The following is a 24,327-nucleotide window of genomic DNA, read 5'->3' as shown; positions in this document are numbered from 1 at the left end:
TGCCCATTATCGCCATGCCTCCACGCCACGAGCTCCACCCGTGTTGAGATAAGGCGAGATCCCATGGGCAATACGGACCTACACGCATATGCGTTATATGTGCCTATATAGCTGCATGTGGGCGTTATCTGGTCAAAAGCCGGGGGAAACGGGGGCGTGGACACGGCAGCGTGGACTCGTGGCGGGACCTTTGCCCTGTTGTGGGACCCCTCCAAACTTGACTACTTGGCGATGAGCAGCTTATACGACAACACCTACTACCTACTTGTTTGCCACCGGAAAGCCGTCGGGCGCCAAAATTGCATCTCGCCTCTCTCTTACACCTAGAGGCGTGCGTCCGAAAGCCTGTGGGTACCCTTGCGCCGTCATTGTGCGCCCAACCGCATCTGCTGCTCGAGGGGTATAACGGAAAAGCCCAATACCATTGAAAAGAGAGAAACCCGACTCTCGCCTGTGTCACGCGCTTAGATGTTTCCTAACGGCCTGGTTCAGAGAACAGCTATCGGACGGGTAACTGGAGAGAAACGTGGGCTTGATTCATCGATTGCTTGGAAACGTGCACTTTGTCTGCCTCTCACCGCTTGGGTCATACAGATGCCGGGCTGATTATCTGCTGTTGATCCGCTGACAAGGTGTAGGCAAACTTACCCAACTACCTGTCCGACTTCCAAAACGTGGCCACTTGCGCGCACGTAGTGAGATAGTTCGGTGCGCTCGCACTCTCGCGCAACGGACTTGAAACTTGTTAGGTAAATGGTAGGGATGCCGCTTCTAGCAGTCTTTAGCATCTAGGGCGTCAAGTCGAGCGTCATGCCTTCTTTGATACGGCTTCTTCTCAGAATACTAACGGATAATTCTGACGCATTTAAGTCAAGCTCGAGATTGAATTTTCGAGTTTCGAGTATAACGATTGACCGAGGCTGGGCCGAAATCTCGGACTTGGGTTCAGCGGATAAATACCTGCGATCTCTATATGTAAGGACACGGCACGGGGGCCTTAGCTACTTGGTGAAAGTAATAGTACACCCTCGTAGTTCTCTGGCCGGAGCGAATACCCAGGATTGCAGCCCCAGATTTGATGCTGCCCGTAGCAGCGTAGGACAACTTGTTACTAGTACCAACGGCGATCCCCATCCGAAGAAAGACAGCATGGTCATATTCTCGTCATAGCGATTTCTCATTAACCACCCTCTCCCTCTACGTTACTCATCCCCTCCAGTCTGTCCCTTTCCCTTGTCCTTATTCTTACCGCCTTCCTTCCCTTCGCCCTTATTACCAGCCTCATCCTTTTCACCCGCCTTCTGTTCTCCGCCTTCCTCAGAGCTTTCATCCTCGCCGCTGTTCTCTTCCTTTTTCTTGTCGGATTTCTTATTGCTCTCCTCTTCATTTTCCTCCTTCCTCTTCCTCTCCGCCTCGGCCGCCTTCGCTGCCTTCTCCTTCTCCTCGAGATCCCGCCATTTCTTGGTGTATTCCAGCTCTCTACTATGATCGTGGACCTTGTCGCTGAGGCCGCTGAGTCTCGGCTTCGCTTCGCCGACTTTCATTCGCCCGATGAGGCTGATCAGGATGGCGGCGCCTACGATGGCAGTCAACACGAACCTGTAGATTCCGTACCAGGGCGGCGCCCAACCCCGAACGCTGGCTCGAGAATCGGCGAGGTACAGCAGGACAAAGGCGGCAAACTGTGACGTGAGCGCAAAGTCCATCGGCATGAACAACGTCGGCCATGCTATGACGGAGGCTAAGACGCCGAGTCCGTACCGGAACCGCATCCGCTCTGGGTTCGGCGTCTTCTCGGCATATTCAAGGCCCCAGTGAACGGCACCGAGGAAGCTGATGATCACGGCGCCGTAGCCCAGCTGTATGGGTTCGATGAGGTTTAACAAATGCTGAGCCGAGTCGTGGCCGATCAAGACGTTATTCGCGAAGCTGGACGTGGTTGGCCACTCAGTGTTCAAGTCCCACGAAAGATATACAGTGGAGATGGAGGTGGCGAGATAGGGAACGGTACCAGCGAGACCTATAAGGTAGGGTTCTCTGGGTACGGCGGCCATGGAAAAGGTATCTTTAACGCTTTTCTGTGGTCTGGCTGTTAGCATACCACCTGGGGAAGCAGAGACGGGGGGAACCCGCGATGTTCATACCAAATCATCCCTAACGCCGTGTCGGATGGGCTTCTCAGTACCCGGCTCATCGGGCTCGTACAGATGGCGTACACTCGACTCGGTAGTCACTGCTTCCGGGTTCGACTCGAGCTTTTCTTGGCCGAATTTCTTCTCTTCCTCGAGATTCTTTCCTAGCGGGAGCCCACGCCTCGCCTCGGTGGCATACTGAGCCACTCGCATCGGTGGAAGCGGGAGGAGGCGGGGATCGTGGACCTTTCGGAATACTGGGTTGGGGCAGGGGGCGGTAGTTACTACCCGGAATAGCGATCTAGGCAAGAGTGCGATCGGAGAGTTCTGTGACGCGGTAGCTCTAGAAGTGCCCGCGAGAAGTGATCGCGTGCTTCGCAACATGGTGGCGAGATGCCGCGGCTAGTATTCCTAGATCGGAAAGGAACGAGATGGACCTGGGGAAGAAGACAGGGTGAGGCACGGGGGGAAGGGAATAGAGGTTCCAACCGGACTATCAACGCGGGATGGTTGGTTGGTCATAGGATACGCGCATGGAGGTGGTGATGGATTTTCAATTGAGACTCTCTCTAAAATCTGCTATCTGAACAGTGAAAAAAGATGGCTGGGCTCGATTCGGCACAGAGAATAGGTACCAGAACAGACGAGCCCCCTGCTCGAGTATCTGATTCAAATGCCTAGGCACATAGATGATTATGTGGCGAGTTGAAGGAAGCAAGGGAAGGGTTGGCAAAGAGAAAAGGCGAATCCGAGCTACGCCTGTGGCTATTCTACCCCCTTTCTCGGGCGCACAGAATTGATGCAATGGAATTGATGCCGTGACGTCACCCGTGCTTCCATCTCCTCTCTGGTCTTCACTCAGTCCATACAGGCCGGCATGGGATATGCTGGGGTGGTCAATGGCTACGCGCAAGTTACGCGAAGGCCTGCAACGGCCTTTGTGTCATTCTCACGTAGCTATGCGATGACGTAGTGTTGAGAGAGCCCGCACGTGGTTCAACTGCTACCTGGATACAGGTACCTTTGAATGCTCAGGGTACCTCTGCCTCAGGTGGGAACCTGGGTAGGTACCTAGCGAGGTACCCAGGCGCTCGAACCTGGCTGAAACTTGCATCCGGTACCTGGGTACGTGTCGACGTGTGTATAGTAGGAGTTGAATGACAGGGATGCACCCCTCAATGCACCCGGTGGCCGAGAACGCTATTTATACTATACTCTGAAGTGCTTAGATACATATTGAGGTCAGATATATCTACCCAAGCGGCGGCTTGCCCGTGTAAATCTAACTTTTTATTTATAAATGTTGCCGCACAGCAAGTACCTCATCTAAATAAATGTAGAGAGGAGGTTGCAGAAAAGGTAGAGGTATTTCCTACCTAGGTAGGTACCTACGTGCCTGCATCACAATATACCCAAGGTACCCGAGGTAGGTAGGTTAGGCACTTCTATTCCCTATGGTTTAGGTAGGCTACATTTAGCTGAATTCATAAGTTCGATATCTGATTGATGATGAGGGGTACATGACGGGCAGCTATACAAGGTAGTTTCCTAAGGTACATATAATTTGATGCACCTCCACTATTAATCCTTTGTGCACCCCCCCAATCCGGGAGTGGGAATAGTCCCCTACGAGGGGTTATTATGGGACCCAAAACCGCACTCATTGGCCCTGTTCTCTGCATATCTAGTGTAGGGGGTGTCTGCAGCAGAAATCAAGCCACAGACCTCCATATGTACCTAAGGTGGGTAGTGCATATACCCAGCACCGGCGTCATCAATCCTTCTTGAAGCAACCTAACCTAGGCAACATCAGAGGAGGCCCAACTTCGAAGGAGAGGTACCTGGGCCAGTCCACCTGGTTTCCAATTGAGTTGTGGCCAAAATTCTCCCACTCTCACCCTCACGCTTTCTCACGCACCCTCCCAGCTGCCGGCCGGGACTTGGTGACCTGGCGATTCCTACGTACATCGATCGCCGACTACGTCGAATTGAGGTGAGAGTGGCCAATCTTTCCGCCTAACTCGCCGACTAACCTCCCATTGCAGTTGGTTGTCCTGTCGTGGTCCTCTCTGCGAATTCCTCGGCCGTTTTATGCTGCTTGCTCCGATCAACCCCCGACCTGCGCCGAACTGTTCCCCCTCATCTTCTCTAGAATCATTCAGGGTCACCAAGGTCTCGCCCTAACCGGACTTTGACTCGACGATAACGACGCCTCCCTAATTGCAGAGCCTGTACTCAAGTAATTCTGGACTTTCGCCTTCGACACGCCTCCTCGTTGCGACGCACGTGTCTATGCCCGACTACTGCCTTCGAATTCCCCGTGAGGGCTTGGTGGTTCATTTACACACCTCCTAGCCTTCCTAGCGACAATACTTCATCTCGAGCTGCCTCTTGAGTTTTTGGCCGGAAGCTGCTGGTCGGAACGCGACGGAATTACAAAGCCTATTCTTCCAACTTGGTCTCTGTCCCTGCAGATGAAGCGACCAGATAGCCCCCAATAATCCCCCAACCAATCCCGGCCCGGGTTACGGCGCACCGAAATCAAGATGTTGGAAGGCCTGGTTGCTGGATTGCTCAACCGTTTCCTGGGCATGTACGTGAAGAACTTCGACCCCGCTCAGCTCAAAGTCGGAATATGGTCTGGCGATGTGAATTTACGCAATCTCGAGCTCCGCAGGGAGGCTCTGGATCAATTGAAACTTCCCATCAATGTCATGGCGGGGCATCTTGGCGAGCTGACCCTCGTGATCCCGTGGTCGAACCTACGCGGAGCTCCGGTAAAGATCTTGATCGAGGATGTTTTCCTGCTTGCGTCGCCCAAAGAAGAGGCGGCCTACGACGAGGAGGAGGAGGAGCGCAGAAGTCAGCGGCTGAAGATGGAGAAGCTAGACTCCGCCGAGCTCCTGAAGGAGCGGTCTCGAGAAGGGCTCAGCCAGGAGGAGCAGAAGAAAAGCCAGAGCTTCACCGAGAGCCTAGTGACCAAGATCGTAGACAACTTGCAGGTCACAGTCAAAAACATCCACGTGCGGTATGAGGATTCCATATCCGCTCCTGGTCATCCTTTCGCTCTAGGCATCACCCTCGCCGAGTTCAGCGCGGTCAGTACGGATGGAGAGTGGGAGCCTACCTTCATCCAGAACTCCACCGACACCACACATAAGCTAGCTACGCTGGGCGCATTGGCAATTTACTGGAACACAGACAGCACGCTTCTCGGCTCCGGTCGTGAACAAGATGAAGAAGAGAAGTCGATGCCTCACCAGGACATGGTCCGACATTTCAAGGACATGATCCTCAAGAGCGGCGATACCTCCATGGCGGATCATCAATTCATCTTGAAGCCGGTGAGTGGTCAAGCTAAGATTGAGCTAGACAAGACAGGTGACGTGCACGTCCCAAAGTTCAAAGCGAATCTACTTTTCGACGAAATTGGTGTCGTGCTCGATGACGATCAGTATCGAGACGGCTTGATGATGGTAGATTTATTCCATTACTTCATTCGCCACCAGGAATACAAGAAATTCCAGCCGAAAGGGGTGACACCTAGAGAGGATCCTCGCGCCTGGCTCAAGTTTGCCGGGAACGCGGTGCTCAATAAAATCCACGAACGTAACCGCCGGTGGTCTTGGGACTACTTCCGCGAACGTCGGGATGATCGATGTCGGTACATCGAGCTCTTTAAGAAGAAGAAGGCAAACCAGCAGATGTCACCGGAAGAGATCGACGACATCAACCACCTCGAGTGGAAGCTTGGATACGAGGACCTGCGCTTTTGGCGGTCCCTGGCTCGTAATCAGTTGAGAAAGGAGAACGCCGAGGCCCTCAAGAGAGTACCTACTGGAATCGATCAGCAGCCACAGCAGCAAGGCTGGTTGTCATGGATGTGGGGTTCGAAACCGGCCGATCCTAGCGACTCGACAGAGAATACTCAGATAACCGAAGAGCAGCGCAAAGAGCTCTACGAGGTGATCGATTGGGACGAGAAGACCGCCTTGGCCGAAGCAGTTGATACCCCACGCGATACCGTTAAGATGCAGATCGAGACGTCGCTCAGTACTGGCAGTTTTACGCTCAGACAAAGCCCTCATGGGAAGAAGACTGACCTGCTAAGTCTGCATTTCGACGTCTTCAAGGCGAAAGCGCTTAAGCGCCCGGACTCCGTGCTTGCCGACATTAGCCTGGGCGGTTTTCGAGTCAATGACGGGACTACCCCAGATAGCTTGTTTACGGAGATCGTCCGGGTCAAGGACGCGCCGAACGCGAACCGTAAGAGGCGACTTTCTATCGCTGAGCTCGAAACGTCGAACCAAGAAACATTCTTCGATCTGCAAGTTGAGCAGAATCCCCTTGATGGCGAGAGCGACTTCGCTATTACTGCGAAACTCAAGCCTTTGGAGATCGTATGGAACCCTAATTTCGTGGTGGGGGTCGTCGATTTCTTCAAGCCGCCCGAGAGGCACATGGAATCGATTTCCGCGTTGATGGAGACTGCCGGGGCGACCGTTGAAGGGTTGAGACAGCAGACGCGCGCTAGTCTCGAGTTCGCTCTTGAAGAACACAAGACGATCAACGCCAAACTAGACCTCCAAGCGCCTCTCATCATAATCCCTCAGTCCATCAAGACCCGGAGATCCACATGCCTGATTCTTGACGCCGGTCATATTAGCCTGAATAGTGAGCTCGTTGACAAGGGGACCCTAAAACAAGTTCAAGATAAACAGAACCAGAAGTTCTCTGACGAAGACTTCAAAAGGCTCGAGTCTCTCATGTACGATCGCTTCCTTGTCAAGCTCACCTCAACTCAAGTCCTGATCGGGCCCTCGATCGAAGAAACAAAGGCCCAACTTGTGGAAAAGGACGATACTCGTATGCTGCATATCGTGGAGAAGATCAATGTCGATTTTGTTGTAGCCCTGTCAATATTACCAAAGGCGCCAAATCTGACGAAGGTGAAGGTGTCCGGCCACATGCCCGTCCTTCGAGCTATGGTGTCAGACACTAAATACAAAAGTCTGATGAGGCTAATTGACGTAGCAATTCCCAAGTTCGGCGACGAGCAACAGACCAACCCCCCCGGACAGCCCAAGAGGCCGCGGTTGCTCAGCTCTTCGTCCAATCGCTTGCCCAAGCTACCTGATCTTAAGAGGTCTTCCAATCTGTTTCTCGCCCAAGAGACTGCCGTGATACTGGAAGACGAGTCAGATGACGACTCCGATCAATTTGAAGACGCTGCGGATGGCACTCCAAACCAACGGCTTAAAGTACGACAGCGAAGTTTCGAATTCAAATTTGCCGTTGATAGATTACAGGGCTCTCTCTATCGCAGCGATCCCGATGGAAACCGGAAGGAATCTCTACTCGTTGAAATGATCGCGGAAAATTTCGATCTCAATTTCTACGTCCGACCGTTCGATATGGCAGCAGAGGTATCCCTCGGCTCCGTGACGGTAGACGATTTCGTCGATAACCCTCCAGCGGAATTTAAGTCAATTGTGTCATCAGGGGATGTCGAGGATCGTCAACAACAAAGGGATCTCGTACGCATCAGATTTATCAGAGTGAGGAGAGAATCCCCAGAATTCATGCCAGTATATGAAGGAATAGAAACAAACATCAATGTCGCTGTCTCTACCATCAACCTCGTCGTCACAAGAAGAACTTTACTTACCCTGCTGGACTTCGTTCTTACTACGTTCACTAACAACGGCAATCCATCTCCTCAACCGCCTAAGAGAATTGACGATACAAATGAGGAAAAGCACGATGTTGAGATTATTGAGCCGGCAGTGGAGTCACAACAGAACGAGGCTGGCTCTATCCGCGTGAAGGTCGATCTGAAGAGTATTCGTATGATTCTCAATAACGACGGAATCCGACTGGCGACGCTTTCGTTCAACCACGCCGAGGTTGGAGTATACTTACTTGGGAAGACGATGAGAGTAGCTGCGAGGTTAGGCGACCTCACCTTAGTCGACGACGTTAACGTCGGCGCCTCGGAGGAATCGAGCTTCCGTCAGCTCGTCACCATTCAGGGAGACGAACTAGCCGATTTCCGTTATGAGACATTTGACCCAAGCAACGAGAAGGCGTATCCGGGATACGATTGCTCGATCTTTTTACGTGCGGGATCTGTCCGGGTCAACTTCCTCGAGGAACCATTCAGAAAGATCATCGAATTCCTAGTCAAGTTTGGCAAGATGCAGGCTATTTACAATGCCGCCAGGCAAGCTGCCGCGAACCAGGCACAGCAACTACAACAGAGCACCAGTAAATTCCGGTTCGACGTCATAATCAATACTCCCATCATCGTTTTCCCTCGAGTTCTGTCCCCGGACCGGCCACAGCGAGACTTGATTACGGCGTACCTAGGAGAAATTTACGTGCAAAATAAATTCGTGGCGCTAGATGATTCTGAGAATTCCGAAATAGCGATGAAGCTGTCGACCGGCATTAGGAATATACGTCTTACGTCCCTCTTTCATTATCCCAACGAACAGCGGGAAGAACTTGAAATGATCGACCACGTGGACCTAGGCTTCAATATAACCTATGCTGAACACAAGGACGGGTCGAAGAGGCCAGATATGGAAGTGGAAGGGAGCATGACCGACATAAACCTCAAGGTTACTCAATACCAACTCAACTTCCTTTTGGAAATCTCTCGGTCCGTCCCAGCCGCCTTCGCGACAGATGCTAGTGCCAGAGGAGAAGAAGCGGAACGCGATATCGACGAGGGTACACTGCGACGAGCCAAGACAATGTCATCCACGACCTCTGGAGGCGATAACCAACTGATCGATCTCTCGCCAGAATTGGGCCCGAGAGAGGACACTTGGACCAAGCTTGATTTAGTGTTCAATGCTCACAAGATCGGTCTTGAGCTAATTAAGGCCGCTGAGGACTTGCCCGTTGGCGACACTGATGCTGCCAGCCTATCGCGATTCTCTCTAGACGACAGTAAGCTCAAGACTAGAATTCTAGCCGACGGCTCGTTGGAAGCGGAATTCGTGATCTTATCATTTACCATACACGACAGTCGCGCTCGAGAAGGCAGCAAGTTCACTAGGATCATGACCTCTTCTAACCAAAGTGTCCAGCAGTTCATGGCAAGCATATCTATGTCCGGGGGCGAGGAGCGGAACTTGATTGCCATAGTAGCCGTCGACAGCCCCAGGATCATTTTCGCTTTGGATTACCTCTTCGCAATCCAGAAGTTTATGATGGCCAGCTTTAAAACCAACGAGCCCGCGTTAGCTGCTGAAGAAAGCATCGTAGACACTCCAGACATATCAGATACCGAATCAACGTGGACGAGAAGCTCTCGAAAGAGCCCGCAAAAGTCGAAGCCGGAAAAGAGTCGGGATAGTAGCAGTTCTAACTTGAACATCTCCTTCCGCGTTAATATTGTCGATTCGCAGGTCATACTCATCGCCAATCCCCTGAGTTCCAGTTCGGAAGCGATTGTTCTTGGAACGAAGCAGGTTCTGCTATCACAACAGAACTCATTGACGTTTCAGGTCTCTGAGGTTGGGATGTTTCTTTGTCGCATGGATAAGTTCGATGAGACGCGACTTCGTATCCTAGATAACTTTTCGGTTCAAGTGTCCATGGACAGCTCGCGGCCCAGTATAACGAGGGTACATCTCGACGTCGAGCCCTTGATCCTTCGCCTCTCTCTTCGCGACATCCTCCTTGCCCTCCAAATCATTAGCAAGGCCTCCGAGCTCTCCGGGAATGAGGACGGCGAGCCGAAACCTAGTGCTTCCGACAAGAAGGCAAAACGGCTCCGGCAGTCTGGACTCAAGGAACGTACGGCGAGCGGCAAGGGGCCTTCTACTATCTCGGCGAATAAAAGCAGAGTGACGAAGGCCGTTGGCACAATCAGCGCGGGCAAATCTCGGAAAGACCAATCTTACCAACCCCGCGATACTAGCAGTCCTCCAAAGAACCACGAGGAGTTGACCGCTGCTGTTGCTGGGGTTCGCGTCGTCCTTATTGGTGATGTCCACGAATTGCCAATTCTGGATCTGAGCATCAAAAGTTTTACAGCATCGGCAGAGGACTGGTCGAGCAGCCTCAAGGCAGAGACCGCGATCGACATGTATGTCAACGTCTACAACTTTGCCAAATCCGCTTGGGAGCCACTCCTGGAGCCTTGGCAGGTGGGCCTCGGTGTTGCTAAGAATCAAGAGAGCGGCCTCTTGTCTGTTGACGTCTCTTCCAAGAGGACGTTGGACGTTACCGTCACAACGGCGACAATCGCCTTGGCGTCCAAATCGTTCGACTTCTTGGTAAAAGACGAGGATGTTTTGGGCAAACCCCGGGGAGTGGAGGCTCCTTACAAGATCCAGAACTACACTGGTTTTGACATTTTGGTACAGGCGAAGAGCCAGAGCAGTAACGAAAATATCTCTCTCAAGCTGCAGGACGGCGAAGAGGCTCCGTGGAGTTTTGAGCACTGGGAGAAGATGCGCGAGAATATCGCGTCAGAGAGCAACACATCAAGCAGTGTTTCGGTTCAGATCGAAGGCAGCGGCTTCGATCCGGTTAAGAATATCCGTCTCAACCGCGAGGGCGAATTCTTATACGGCCTGCGGCCGAAAACGGATAACACGCTTCACCGGTTACTTGTGGAGGTGAAATTGGGCCCTGATAACATCAAATACGTGACGCTCCGGTCGCCTCTTGTTGTCGAAAATCAGACGCAGATACCCGTCGAACTGGGCGTCTACGACGTCCAGGAAGGTCACCTACTTAAGATTGAGAAGATCGCTCCAGGAGAGAGCCGACCAGCGCCCGTGGCTGCTGCCTTTGTGAAATCCCTGCTGATTCGACCGGATTCGGGCTTCGGCTGTTCTTGGTCGTCCGATCATCTGTGGTGGAGAGACTTGCTGAAGAGACCTACCCGTACGCTTATATGCAAAGGCGACAACAATGACCTATTCTACTTCCAACTCAGCGCGAATTTTGATCGAGGACACTTCCTGACTGGGTAAGCCCTAGCCGAACGAGTTTTCTCTTACTCCACTAACACTTTCAGGAAATACCCGTACATGAGACTCAAGCTTTCCCCTCCGATAGTTCTAGAAAATCTCCTTCCATACGACTTCAAATACCGTATTTACGACAGGAACACTAAGCGAGATTGGACGAACTTCCTGCGAAAGGGCGGTGTTAGCCCCGTCCATGTTGTGGAACTATCACATCTCCTGTTATTGAGTATTGACATGCAGAATGCGCTGTTCAAGGCTAGCGAATTCGCCATCATCAATTCTGGTACGCAGGAGGACTTTCGCAAAGAACACACCTTGGTGTGTAAGGACAGAGAAGATCTTCCTCTAAACCTGAGACTCCATTACTTCAAGATTCCGGATGGCGGCGGCGCCTTCAAGATAACGGTCTACAGCCCCTACGTCATACTAAATAAGACCGGTTTGGATGTGAACATCAGCGCTAAGCAATTCCTCCAGCAGCCAAGGAGAGCGGCTGGTCAATCGCTCACGGCCGGCACATCAGATGAAGAGAGACCAAAAGCGCTGCCGCTCATGTTTTCGTATAACAATGATGACCAGAGAAACCGAGCCCTTCTGAAACTAGGCGACTCGGAATGGAGCAGGCCCCAGAGTTTCGATGCCATTGGAAGCACGGCCGAAGTTGTTCTACCTTCGCCCAGAAATGACGCTGAGATCCATATCGGCATTACCATCGAGCCTGGCGAAGGCAAATACAAGCTGTCAAAGGTCGTCACTCTGGCACCTCGGTTCGTGGTCAAGAATAAGATTGGCGAGGAGATCGTCGTCAGAGAGCCTACTTCGTCGAGAACCATGACCCTCAGGGCTGGTGCCTTACAACCCCTTCACTGGCTCCAGCGATCGACTACGAAGCAAATAGCTTTGAGATTTCCTGGAATTGATGACCAGTGGACATCGCCGATCAACATATTAGATCTGGGTACGGTTCACATCAAGATTGCTAAAGCTGGGCAGAGACAACGCCTCATTCGCGTTGAAATTCTTATGGAAGATGCGACTATCTTCCTCCACCTTAGCATGGAGACAAAGCACTGGCCGTTCTCAATGCGTAACGAGAGTGATACCGAGTTCACCTTCTATCAGGCAAACCCGAATATCGACGAAGACGGCGTCGAAGATCGTTCCGGGTGGAAACCTGTCAGATACCGCTTGCCACCGCGTAGTATTATGCCCTATGCTTGGGACTTCCCAGCCGCCAAGTTCAAGGAAATTGTTATTAACGTCTTCGGCAAAGAGCGGCACGTGAAGCTCGCGGAGATCGGCAACCAAGTCCCAATGAAATTCATCAACGGTTCTGGCACCGCGAAGATCATCGATATTAACGTTGCGGCGGACGGGCCAACCCAGACACTCATTCTATCCAACTTCAAACCGAGCAGGAGTTTATACCGTCAGAAGACACAGACAGGTTCCGGCACCAGCGGCACCAGCGGCTTCGAAGTCAAGAGTCAAGATACCGACACGACGTTCCAGGCACAACTCAAGCTTTCCGGCATTGGTATATCGTTAATCAACCAACAACTCAAGGAGCTAGCGTACATCACATTCAGAGACATCAACCTCCGGTACAACGAGTCAGCTCTATACCAGACTATCAGCACTTCGATCAAATGGATTCAAGTTGATAACCAACTCTACGGCGGCCTGTTCCCAATGATACTCTACCCTAGTGTGGTTCCCAAGCAAGCGCAAGAGACAGAACTGCATCCCTCATTGCATGCCATGATTACCAGGGTCAAAGACAACTCGTACGGCGTTCTATACGTCAAATACGCCACCATTCTACTTCAGCAAATGACCATCGACCTCGATGAAGATTTCATATATGCTGTGTTGGATTTCTCTAAAATTCCTGGCGCCTCGTGGTCCGAGACTAACGAGGGTAAGCTCTGCGATGAGGGCCTAGACATTCCTGAGCCGAAGCAAGAACAATCAGGCCAAGATATCTACTTCGAGGTCTTGAACATACAGCCGATGCAAGTAGACTTGTCTTTCATGCGAACCGAGCGCGTCAACGTCGAGGACAAGACCTCTTCGCGCAACCCCATCATGTTTTTCGTGAACGTGATGACCATGGCTATCGGGAACGTCAACGACGCGCCGATTCGGTTGAATGCCCTGCTGCTGGAGAATGCCCGCGTATCCATCCCAATTCTAACGCAGAACATTTCCAACCATTATAGCCAAGAGGTTCTCTACCAGGTTCATAAAATCATTGGCAGTGCCGACTTCCTCGGCAACCCTGTTGGGTTATTCAACAGCATCAGCAGCGGTATAACCGATGTCTTCTACGAGCCATATCAAGGTCTCATTATGTCCGACAAACCCGAAGATCTCGGTTTGGGCATCGCCAAAGGGGCCGCCAGTTTTGTTAAGAAGTCCGTCTACGGTTTCTCGGACTCTTTCTCCAAGGTGACGGGCAGCTTTGGCAAAGGGTTAGCAGCCGCCACTCTCGATAAGCAATTCCAGGATCGTCGCCGCATCGCACGAGCCCGCAACCGGCCCAAACACGCCTTGTTTGGCGTCACAGCGGGCGCCAACTCGTTCTTTACGTCGGTAGCGTCTGGTATCGGTGGCGTGGCGCGCAAACCTATCGAGGGCGCGGAACAGGAGGGCGCTGTTGGGTTCTTCAAGGGCGTGGGTAAAGGCTTCATCGGCCTCGCAACCAAGCCGGCCGTCGGAATCTTTGATCTCGCGTCCAACGTGTCCGAGGGCATTCGGAACACGACAACGGTATTTGACGGCTCGGAACTCGACCGTGTCCGCTTGACCCGCTTCGTGCCGGCAGACGGCATCGTACGGCCTTACAATCAACGGGAGGCTCTAGGGCAGTCATGGCTAAAGCAGGTGGATAACGGGAAGTACTTCAACGAAAATTACATCGCGCATTTGGAGCTACCACGGGAGGACATGGTGGTCATGATCACATTTAGCCGAATTCTCCTCATCAGGAGTCGTAGGCTGACTACGGAATGGGATGTGCCGCTCAAGGATGTGCAGACCATATCGAAGGAGCGCACAGGCCTCAGCATCGTGCTCCGCGGGGGCACCAACGGGCCATTCGTCCCCGTTAGTGAAGAGAGCGGACGCGCCTTTTTGTACCGCATGGTGGCTATCGCCGTCGAGGAGTTCAACCGCAGATACAAGGGCTTAGAGTAAGGACAGGCCTGCGTGTCGTCTGGGGAGGATAGAAATCGATAAATGGACAGGCGGGCGACTCGTAGGGAACACGAAAAAGGTTAAGAGACAACCCGGACTGAGATAGTTGACTTATTTTTTGCAATGTCGAGCACAGCATCTTGCTGCACGGGTCCCTCGCGCATGTATATATAATATGCCCCGAGAATTCTATGAGATGATGACTTTGATGAGATAGGTCTCCTATTGCCTCTGTTGTGCAAAACAGAACTAATTTACCTTGGGCCTCTACCGTATCCATTGCTACCGGCGATGGGATATTTTTAGGAACCTTTTTCTGTCGTCGCCAGCCAGTAGATCGAGATTAGAACCAAATTGGCAACTCTCCGGATCGGCGTGGAAGGACTACTTATGGAAAATAGATCGCACATATCCACGATACTCCTTTCCTAGAGCAGGTCAACACGCTATCTCTAACATGGCCCGTACATACTCCTCGGCGACGTCAACACAACAACGTAATACAAGGAATGGCAATCCCTTTGAAGCTGCTTCCAATCAAAGAACTCCACGGACTTTTCCTTGACGCTTGTATCTCTTTTTCCCGGTCCCTCGCAGTGTCGAATTCCCCTTACGCCCAACCACTGCTCCAGCAAGCAGACCGTGGTCAAGTCGCTAGGCCGGCGTCAAGCTCACCCAGCACCCGTGAAGCAGGGAGGTGTTGACGCCGAATTTCTGCACGAAGGGGCGGTCGTCCTGGCGCTCGATGGCAGAGAAGGCCTGGAGCAGACGCAGGGTGACGAAGGCGATCTGGGTCAGGGCGAACTGCTGGCCGACGCAGATGCGCGGGCCGGCGTTGAAAGGGACGTATTCGTAGCTATGCGCCGAGAGGAGAGGTGGGGGAGTTAGTTCTCGACGGCACAGAACAGGAGAGGAGTTGGGGAAGAAATTTGGGGGGGGGGGGGGGGGGGGGTCGGGACTCACGTCGGCTTGAGCGTCTCCCACCTCTCGGGGCGGAACTCGTCGGCGTCAGGGCCGTAGAGGTCGTGGCGGCGATGCATCGTCCAGGGGACGTAGCGGACGACGGTGCCCTGGGGGACGAAGAGGGGGGAGGTGCCGTCGGGGCCGCCGCCGAGGGGCAGGACGGTGTCGCAGACGGCCTGGCGGGCGTTGGTGGGGACGGGCGGGTTGAGGCGCAGGGCCTCCTTGACGGCCCAGCCGAGGTAGCGCAGGTCGCGGAGCTGCTGCCAGGTCGGCGTCCGGCCCGCGGCGAGGCCGGCCTGCGCGGCCTCGCGCCGGATCGCGGCCGCCACGTCGGGCCGCCGCGACAGCTCGAAGAACAGGTACGACAGCGCGCTCGTCGTCGTGTCCCGCCCCGCCGTGAATATGCTCATCAGGTGGTCGCGGATGACCTCGTCGGGCTCGCCGGTCCGCAGCAGCTCGTTGAGGAAGACGTAGCGCTTGTCGTCGTCGCCGTCGCCGTCGCCGTCGCCTTCTTCATCATCCTTCACCCCGCTCCCCCTCGCCTCCCGCTTCTCGGCGGCCTCCTCCTCCTCCTCCTCCTGCCGCGCCCGCCGCACCTCGCCGACGTACCGGTCGACGAAGGCGTGCATGAAGGCGACGCTCTCGTCGAGCTCGCGGTCGCGCAGCAGCCGCGCGAGGCGGCCGAGGCGCGCGCGGTTCGCGATCTTCTGCATGGCGACGTCGAAGCAGCGGCCGAAGCGGGCGCCGGCGGCAGCCTCCTCGCCGCCGTCCCGGGCCCGGAGCAGGCCGGTGGACCGGCCGAGCATGAAGTCGGAGATGGTGTCGGTGGTGAGCAGGAGGAAGGCGGCCTGGAGGTCGACGCGGGCGCGGGGTGCGGCGGCGGCGTCGCGGCGCAGGCGCGCCACGAGGCGGTCGACGTGGCGCTCGAAGCGGCGCAGGTCCGCGACCTGGTCGCGGACGAAGGCGGGGCGCAGCGCGGCGCGGGCGCGGCGCCAGGCGGCGCCGTCGGCGGCGAAGACGGAGTGCGGGCCGAGCACGGGCAGGAAGGCGGCGACGCGGTCGCGCGGGATGCGCCAGTGGTCGAAGCGCGCGGCGAGCACGGCGCGCACGTTGGCCGGCTCGTCCGTCACGAGCACGCGCCGCCGCCGCAGGCTCGGGAACGCGACGTGCGCGAACGTGTGGCCCAGCCCGCCGCCGTCGCCGCGCCGCCGCAGCAGCGCCCGCAGCCCCGCCAGCAGCGTGTGCGTCCGGATCCCGTGCGCCGTGCGCAGCAGGAACCGCGCCCCCGTGAAGTCCCCCGGGAACGCGGGCGCCGACGCGGCGCACCCGCGCGCCGCCGCCGCCGCGTGCCGCCGGTGCGCCCCGCCCAGCGCGGCCTGCAGCGCGGCGCCCGCCCCGCTGAGCGCGACGCGCAGCGCCCTGTGCGGCAGCGGCGCCGCGCCGAAGAGGTCGACGATCAGCGAGGCCACGAGCGCGGCGACGGCGCCGCCGGCGATGACGTAGGCCCACTTGGCCCGCGACGCGAGCGCTGCCTCGCTGCTGCTGCTGCTGCCCTGCGCGAAGGCGGCCATGGGCAGGTGTTGCTGGGCTCGGTCTCGAAAGGGATGCTGTCTGCGGTGGCGGAGTCGATGACGGAAGGGGTGGGTATGGCAGTACCGAAGGGCGCGGGGGGTTATTAATAGAGCGTGATGCTGTGTGGTGGTGCCGTGATGCGACGGTGTGATGTCGATCGTCGTCTTGCCGAGCAGGTTATATATATATATATATACTTACCTATACCTACATCTCCGCCTCGGCGCAGACAGGCGAGAGCGAGGTGTTGTGACCTGGGGAAACGGAAGTATGACGGTAAGCTGACTCGCCGGGCCTCGTACATGCGCGTCTCTCCCCCCCTGCGGCCGGATTCGCTGGCTCGTATGCAGACAGACAGTTACAGACAAGCGACGGGAGTACACCGAGGTCCCGCCGCCGCAGCACATTGCAGCAGCGAGAGAGAGAGGGACACACACCCCTTTCCGGCGGGCGGAGCACCCCTATTTAACGGCCCTGCTATAACCCCCCCCTCTTCCTCGTGTCGGAGATGCCTCCAACGCCCCCCCCGGCCTCTGCCTCGATGGGGTTGGTACGGGGTCAGCAGGAGGACTAAACGCCGGTCTCCCTATCCAGAGGGATGACTCGTGGCATTCAGGATGCTAGTGCTAGCCTGGAGGGGGGGGGGGGTAAAGAAATAGATCAAAATTCGTGATTTGTCAAAGAGACCTTGCTGGCGCTTATTTCTTTCCAACAGTACCGCCGTCTCCGTGTATGACGTTGTTGCACCCTTGGACTATCACGACGTGCCTCGAGCCCCCCATGTCCCCCCGTCAAGCTGACTCTGTATACGGCTCGTAGGACGTTTGCCAGCAACTCGATACCACGTTTCTCGAGAAGTACATGCTATATAGCCATATGTAGTCAAGATACCTATGTCACGATACCCCGGCCATTAGTGAGCACCACTCCTGACCTGTGTCGGCATTTAGTTATACTGCGGTCTCCATTTATGTCGGTATTTACAGATGCCCATCAAAGCGCGGTCCCGCGTCTTGGATCAGCTCGTAGGGGTGTCTCTAGGTGACAGAGCGCGGGTGTAGCTGTGATAGAGCTACTTGGCTGCGATGCACCCTCTCAGGAGATCCGCAGGCCCCTGCGATCTACAGTCTCTCTCTCTCTCTCTGTCTGTGTATGTGTGTGTGTGCGTGTGTTCCTGTGCCCTCGTTCGCTTCGGAGCGAATGCCGGGTCAGACGCGGCGAGCATCTCGCCTGACGAGCCAATGAAGTCGCGAGATGCGGCAGTTGCATCACGGTAGCGAGCGATGGATGCGGAGAGGGGGCCTGGATGACGCGCTCTGCGCTGTCGGACGGGAACCCGAACTTTTTCGATATTTTCCGCCCCGAGAATATAGCATCCCTCGTAGTATCCGTGGCCGATGTGGACGAGCAGATGTATACATACCTATCCCGACGGCCTGTTGAGGGGTTAGTATTGAGGCAGGGGTTAGAGCGACGTCAAAATTGGTTTCCTTTAGGGGGCTGCTCTAAGTTGACGGCTACCGTCAAGGAACTCCTGCCTGCTAGTCATACGTTAAGCTTAACAACGACGGATACACGGGAAAAGCCACGAGAGAAACACCCGCGTTAAGAGGGGGCCTCCTCTAAACTGGTGTGGTCGGAGGCGGATTAGTCGACTACCTCCCCTAGCACACTGCTCCTTTCATGGCGAGTACGTAGGGTCTGGTCTCGGCTCGACCATGTAAAGATAAAGTTGTTCGGCCTCTCGAGCCATCGCAACGTTCCGGCTCTCGCGTACTTTATAAGACGTGTTCTTGAAGCAGGTAAACACAGAGTTGGTGTTCAAGGTTGAATACGAGGTTTTCGTTCTAGCCCCTTACTCTAGAGCTTAAGTCCACGCAGCAACTAGACACCGTTGTCTCCTCGATACCGCACGACCTCTAGTAAACGCTCCAGCGAGAGAGAGCAACGACAGAAACGCGTCAGGTCGAGACGAGCCACATAGCACTAGCATCATCGCGGAGTAGAGCAGGCGAGGACGACGTAATCTTTGTAAATTCTATACTACGGCGAAGGACAAACGCACGTCTGTAGATTAATATCACATAGTTACTCCGAGCTGCTGCGGCCGCGGTCGCCGCGGTCGCCGCCGACCCGCCCTGCGGTTGCTTCTCGCCCCGGTGGCCTCGTCGGGAAGCCAAGCCGTCCGTTCACACTGCGCGACAGCCAGTTCTCGCCGTGTCTGCTCCCATCCATCCACGGCACCCTGCAAACGACCATTAGCAATACCGACGTCCCCCCCCCTCCTCTCCACGGTACGCATGTGGCGCGGCCGCCACCACTCCCGGCACCCCGACCCGTCGGGCATGACGTCGACAGGCTAGCTGCGGATCGCAGGGTCGAACAAAGGACCCGGGGTTGTTCGCGACGGGCCAGCCAGCCAGCTCGCCTGCCGGCGACGCCGCGAATCAGAGCCGGCAGCCCGAACCGGCGGTAGCTTGCGTGCGTGGCTTCACGCGCCCATCTCGCTCGCCTCCCCCCCTATCCCCTCTCTTTGTGCTGCGTCTGGTCCCCCCCCCCGTTTCTCCCCCTCTCGGGACCCTCCTCGGTGCGCGGGGGTAGGCATCCATCGACGTAGCGAATGCATGTGAAAACGGCGCGATGATACGGCACAAAGAGGGAGGGGGGGGCCTCGGATAGGGGGCCTGCCGACGCCACGGCGCGGGCAGGCCGCCGCGCGGCCGTAGGCACGTACGTATGGTACGTAGGCAGCGACGCGTGCGCGCCCGCAGCGAGGACGAGGACCTCGGCTCTCGCGCGCACGCGCGCGAGTCGCGTAGCGGCCGCCGGCACGGGAAAGCAGGCAGCCGGCCGGGCCCCGTCTGCCTGGCCGCCTGCCCGCTAGCGGAGTGCTGCGGCTCCAGACCAGACGCTAGCGGCAGGCAGACAGGCAGACAGGCAGACAGGCAGGCAGATACCTGACACTCTCCGGAGCGAGGACCCGCGTGCGTACATACGCACGATGCACCCCCTTTTTCCTGCCGAGAGGTGCTAGCGCGCGGTGAAGGGGTGAAGGGGGAGAACGGGAGGTGGGTGGGTGGGCCGGAGCACGCGATTGGCAGATCGCGACGGACGGGAGGGGAGGGGACCCTTTGCTTTTTACCCTTTTTTTTTTCTTGGCTCTTTTTCTGCTGCCTCTTTTTTTTTTTAAAAAAAAAAAAAAACTCCCCTTTTACTGTTTTCGCCCTTCGCACCGTTTTCCTGCGGATTCGATTCCGCTCTTTTTTTAATTTCGTGCCCCTCTTTTTAGCACCAACCAACGCCAAGCGAAGAGGAGGAGGCAAAAAGAAGGAAAGTGAAGAAGAAGAAAAAAAAAAATAGAGAGAGAAGAATCCACCGGCCGGCGATGGCGAGGGACGGCGTGCAATTGGCCGCAGGGTAGGGCAGGGCACCTGTCTATAGGTAGGTAGATAGGCGGGCCCGCGACGGCGTCTGCCTGACTGACTGACCTGTCTCTCCTCTCCTCCTGCTTGGCTGGCTGGCTGGCCTCCCGTCCTGCCCGCCACCTACGTCGACGCGCGGGCAGAGGTACACTTACCTGCCTGCAGCAGATCGACGTACTCGCGTGCATCGGGGCCTCGATCGGATCCGCGCGCGCCGCGACGCAGCAGGGCCAGGATTCGCTGTGCGGTGGGCTTCGTCGCGCGGGCTGGAGAACGAGAAGAGAGAGAGAGAGAGAGAAACAGCAGTGCTACGTGTAAATGTGTTGCGCGCTTGTGCGTGCGCTCGTGCGTGCGGGTGGGTGTGCGAATTCCGGCTGACCCGGCGTGGAGCCGGCGATGACGACATGGCGCCTCCTCGCGGATATTTTTCCGTCGAAGCGAAGGGGAGAAATGGAGAAAAAAAATGTGAGTGTGTGTGAAAGTGTCAGGGTGTGTGTGTGAGGGCCAGAAGAGTGTCGTGTATATTATTAGGTGCATCGACGTGTAGGTACGGGTGTGTGAGACGACGTGCGCATGTACTCATCTGTGCGTGCTGCACTGTTGTTATACCATTCCGTGCTGCGTCTACATGTGTCTGTCTGCCTCTGCCTGTAGAACGACGTGTGCTACCTGACCGGCCTTGCTGACCTGCCTACCCTCTCTCGTCTTCCCCTTTTCCCCCCTCCGCGCCCATGGCATTTTCGAGATGGCCATGTTGGGAGATACGAAGCGTGGCTCGCGTCGTGTTTCACTCCAGCTCCTCCCCCCCCCCGTGCTGTGTCTCTCCCCGGCTCGGGAATTAGACCGAGAAAAAAACCCAGTGGCCCTGTAACCCTGCCTCCCCCATCCCTCCCTTCGACCTGGCAGACACAGACACCAGACGGTCGGCCGCGATGACGGCATTGGCGAGCAGGACTTGACCGGTGGCCGCGCCGGGGCGCATGACGATTGGGCCGGGACGGTTATGGTGGTGTCGTGTGCGTGCGTGCCACCAGATCAGAGTCCTCCAGCCTGTGTGTGTGGCCCCAAGGAGTGAATAGCAAAAAGGGACCCGGGCCAACCTGGCTGCCCATCAGTTGACCCGAGATTCCCATGTCTCGATCTGAACCCCCCCCCCATCGCCGATGTATCCCTGCGCAGATTTGCGGTCCTTACATCTACACCCACCGCTGCATCATCCATCTATACATTGTACCCGCTGCTGCAGTCACCACTTTTCGGACGAGGGCAGGTTGGTAATAAGGACGCGCAGTCCTGCACATAACAGTAATTTCCCCTAATCTCCCGCGCGCGCACGCAAGACGCGCAGATGAGCGGGTTCCCGCTGCGCGCGGGCGGTGTGGATAGCGCAGTTATTCTTTTTTTTTCTCTTGCTGTTTTCTTTCGCCTCTCTTAGCGAGCCGGGGGGATGCTGGTTAGGCTAGTTCGTGATCGCGCGCGACGCGGACCAGTTGGGTAACCCGAGCGTCGCCGGGTCTGCAGACGTTGTCGATTCAGGCTTCGCGTGCAGGCGAAACGCCCTGGAAATTGCCATCATTGTGCATGCGTGTTGCGTCCTTTTGCGTCCTGTCGCGTAGTACGGGATGCGATGTGCCTATAACGTATACCTTACTTGCCCCCTCACTCACTCGTGTGTTGGCGACGACGTGGTCGCCGTGGCCGGTGTGCGTGAAAGAGGTTAGCTTAGGTCGGTCAAGTAAGTAATTGAGGTGGGCATATCATGGATAGGTAGGTACCTAGCCCGACGCAGCTGTGCCGTCGCCGATACGGTAGCAGGAGGGGGAGCCGGGGAGTAGAGAGCCAACTCGCATCTTTTTGTCGGTATGGACCTCTCTCATTCCCTCTCCCTCCGTCTCTCTTCCTCTGGCTGGCCACGTCCGTGACGAGTTTTCGCAAGCTCTTCAATGGATGAGCATGTATGAAAGATCGGCCGCTAATGCCGACGAACCCCTCCAACTGCGACCCTAGTCAGTGGTAGTGCAGAGCTGTCTACATAGTAGGTAAAGTCGGCCGAGGACGGGTAGACTGGCGTCTCTCTCACTCAGGGTCTCATCAGTGTTCACTCCCCCCCCCCCCTCCACCCTCCCGATCTCCAGATCATCGGCAAAGCGAACGCTACAGAACAGGTGTGGCCGCATATAGTTAGACGTGTAGACATGTATAACCTAGGTACATCAAGGCCTCTAGATTAGACACCCACCTACCATCTCCGCACAATGTGGCCCCGCTACAGTACGGACTCGACGTGTACGGTAAGAGGAAGAAAGAATGCCGCCTACGGAATGGCTATCATCTTACCGTCTAACGGATCTCCCCTCCCTCGGGAATGTATGCATATGCATGTGCGTGTCTGCTCTTGCCGCTGCCTACCCGTAGCTAAAATTACGCACTCCCCTCTCCTCCTCCTGCGTCGAAGCTAGAATGGGGACGGGGCCGGATAGGCCAGCACCGGAGGGGGGGGGGGGGGAAGAGACCACGGGCGAATTCGGGTGGGTTAGGAAGGGAGAAAAGGCGAGAGGGCATGACTCGACGCCGACCCCCACGGCATCGAGGCCATTTGCGCCTTCGGGCCCTTGGCTGTCATCGCGACCCAGCGCGCGTGGCTTCATTGGCGCACCGCGCCCACTCGGGACACCAAGTTCCATCTCCAGCGTGGAGGAGAACTCAGCTGGCGCGGGTCAGATCCATAATTTTGCCGGAGACGGTCTCGCCGGCGGGGGACCAGTGAGGAGGGCGAGAAAAAGGGGCGGTGCGTGGAACAGAACCGATCTATTTGGCAGGAGGGCAGCGATAAGCGAGGAGGAGACCAGGGAAAAGCCACCGAAGGCCGACGAGGGCAAGTGACATTCCTCCCCCCCCCCCTCTCTCTCTCTACGGTAAAGCAGATAACCGCGTGCGCAGGGAGGGATAGAGAGGTATGTACGTCGCCATGGCCAAAGCGCTCCCGGCCAAAGCATATCGTATCTGACTCTTCCTTACCCCGATACCCCGGAGTAGATCATCCTGGGTTGTAGGTAAGTAGATGCGCTGGGGTTACACGGCTACAGCCTAGCTCGCCCCTCAGATGGTGACAATGGTGACGGTGGTGAGCGTTGGTGGTGAGAGTCGCCGGCCGGGAGGGTCGAGGATACCAGAAAAGGCATGCATGGCACGGAGGGATCCCTACCTATATTATGTGTTGCGGACGTATACCTACGTGTAGATGTGTATCGAGCTGCTGTCGCTGACGGATATTAATATGCCCAGCCGTGTCACTAGACACCAGGCACGCCCTGTACCTTGGATATCTCTCCATCTGGTGTCACGGCATCAGCGTCACTCAGCCGCTTGGGGGGGGGTGGCGAGTAAGAATGTCGGTCAAGCAGGATAATTCGCATTCTGCGGTCGCATGACGCCCAGCCGCCCGCCTGCCCGCTCGCTGTCGACCGGCGTAGGTCGTCGCGCGGGCACGGGGAATTTCGATAGGCACCCATCTCGTCTGCCTATCCTCGGTCTGCTACACGGTACTCGATGTCTGAGTTGTTGGTGCACGTACCTAGGTATTGGAGAACGACCAGGAGGAGGAGGGTGCGCGAGAGAGGGTGTGTGTGTGTGGGCTGTCGGCCTGAGAATCCCAGGGGGTATACCTAAGGGGTAGGAAGGCCTCGAAACCCAAGCCAAGCCAAGGTCCGTCTGGCACCCGGTCCGGAGATGTCGATCTGCCTACATATAATATTACCCATGTACTTACTGTTGGGATATCTATACCTACCTGCCTACATGCATACTATATATCCTGACAGGCAGGGGGGAGGGGGGACGGGTACAGGCACATCTCGAGAGTCACAAGCAAGCTGCACGCCTGCCTATACACCCCTGCATGGCTACCTCTGTGCGAATATCTACTGACTCAGAGGTGAGCAAGTAAGGTAGGCTGGCAGCAGGCAGTAGTAGTAGTAATAGTAGGTAGTAGTAATAGTATAGGCACCGTGCTGGCTGGCTGTTTGCTGGCCTCGCCTCGACGAGAGG

General features: G+C 55.9%; 3 protein-coding genes across 3 annotated transcripts; 1 reads left to right on the top strand and 2 right to left on the bottom strand.

Annotated features, from left to right (window-relative positions):
- Nucleotides 1-1,186: 1,186 nt before the first annotated feature.
- GGS23DRAFT_483192 (uncharacterized protein) lies at nt 1,187-2,825 on the bottom strand. The gene is made up of 2 exons (XM_051514325.1): nt 2,145-2,825; nt 1,187-2,078 (listed from the first exon to the last, which is right to left on the bottom strand). Exons 1-2 carry the CDS (start codon nt 2,514-2,516, stop codon nt 1,203-1,205), a joined length of 1,248 nt encoding a protein of 415 aa, XP_051372827.1. The 5' UTR covers nt 2,517-2,825; the 3' UTR covers nt 1,187-1,202.
- Nucleotides 2,826-4,497: 1,672 nt separating this feature from the next.
- GGS23DRAFT_483162 (vacuolar protein sorting-associated protein 13) lies at nt 4,498-14,578 on the top strand. Its single transcript, XM_051514324.1, has 2 exons — nt 4,498-11,124; nt 11,173-14,578. Exons 1-2 carry the CDS (start codon nt 4,679-4,681, stop codon nt 14,321-14,323), a joined length of 9,597 nt encoding a protein of 3,198 aa, XP_051372826.1. The 5' UTR covers nt 4,498-4,678; the 3' UTR covers nt 14,324-14,578.
- A 399-nt stretch (nt 14,579-14,977) lies between these two features.
- Nucleotides 14,978-16,882, bottom strand: GGS23DRAFT_619920 (cytochrome P450; the record flags this gene model as incomplete). Its single annotated transcript, XM_051521054.1, has 2 exons — nt 15,287-16,882; nt 14,978-15,179 (listed from the first exon to the last, which is right to left on the bottom strand). Exons 1-2 carry the CDS (start codon nt 16,855-16,857, stop codon nt 14,978-14,980), a joined length of 1,773 nt encoding a protein of 590 aa, XP_051372825.1. The 5' UTR covers nt 16,858-16,882.
- Nucleotides 16,883-24,327: the final 7,445 nt, after the last annotated feature.

This window comes from Durotheca rogersii (assembly GCF_024521655.1).
Source record: "Durotheca rogersii strain YMJ 92031201 chromosome Unknown GGS23scaffold_7, whole genome shotgun sequence".
Lineage (NCBI taxonomy): Eukaryota > Fungi > Ascomycota > Sordariomycetes > Xylariales > Xylariaceae > Durotheca > Durotheca rogersii.
This window is presented reverse-complemented; position numbering and strand designations above follow the sequence as displayed.

Excerpts from the sequence above, each read along its gene's own strand:
- GGS23DRAFT_483192 (XM_051514325.1), bottom strand. The coding sequence starts at position 2,516 with ATGTTGCGAAGCACGCGATCACTTCTCGCGGGCACTTCTAGAGCTACC. Across the intron at positions 2,079-2,144 it reads ACGGCGTTAGGGATGATTTG|AAAAGCGTTAAAGATACCTT; the intron begins GTATGAACATCG and ends GCCAGACCACAG.
- GGS23DRAFT_483162 (XM_051514324.1), top strand. The coding sequence starts at position 4,679 with ATGTTGGAAGGCCTGGTTGCTGGATTGCTCAACCGTTTCCTGGGCATG. Across the intron at positions 11,125-11,172 it reads CGAGGACACTTCCTGACTGG|GAAATACCCGTACATGAGAC; the intron begins GTAAGCCCTAGC and ends TAACACTTTCAG.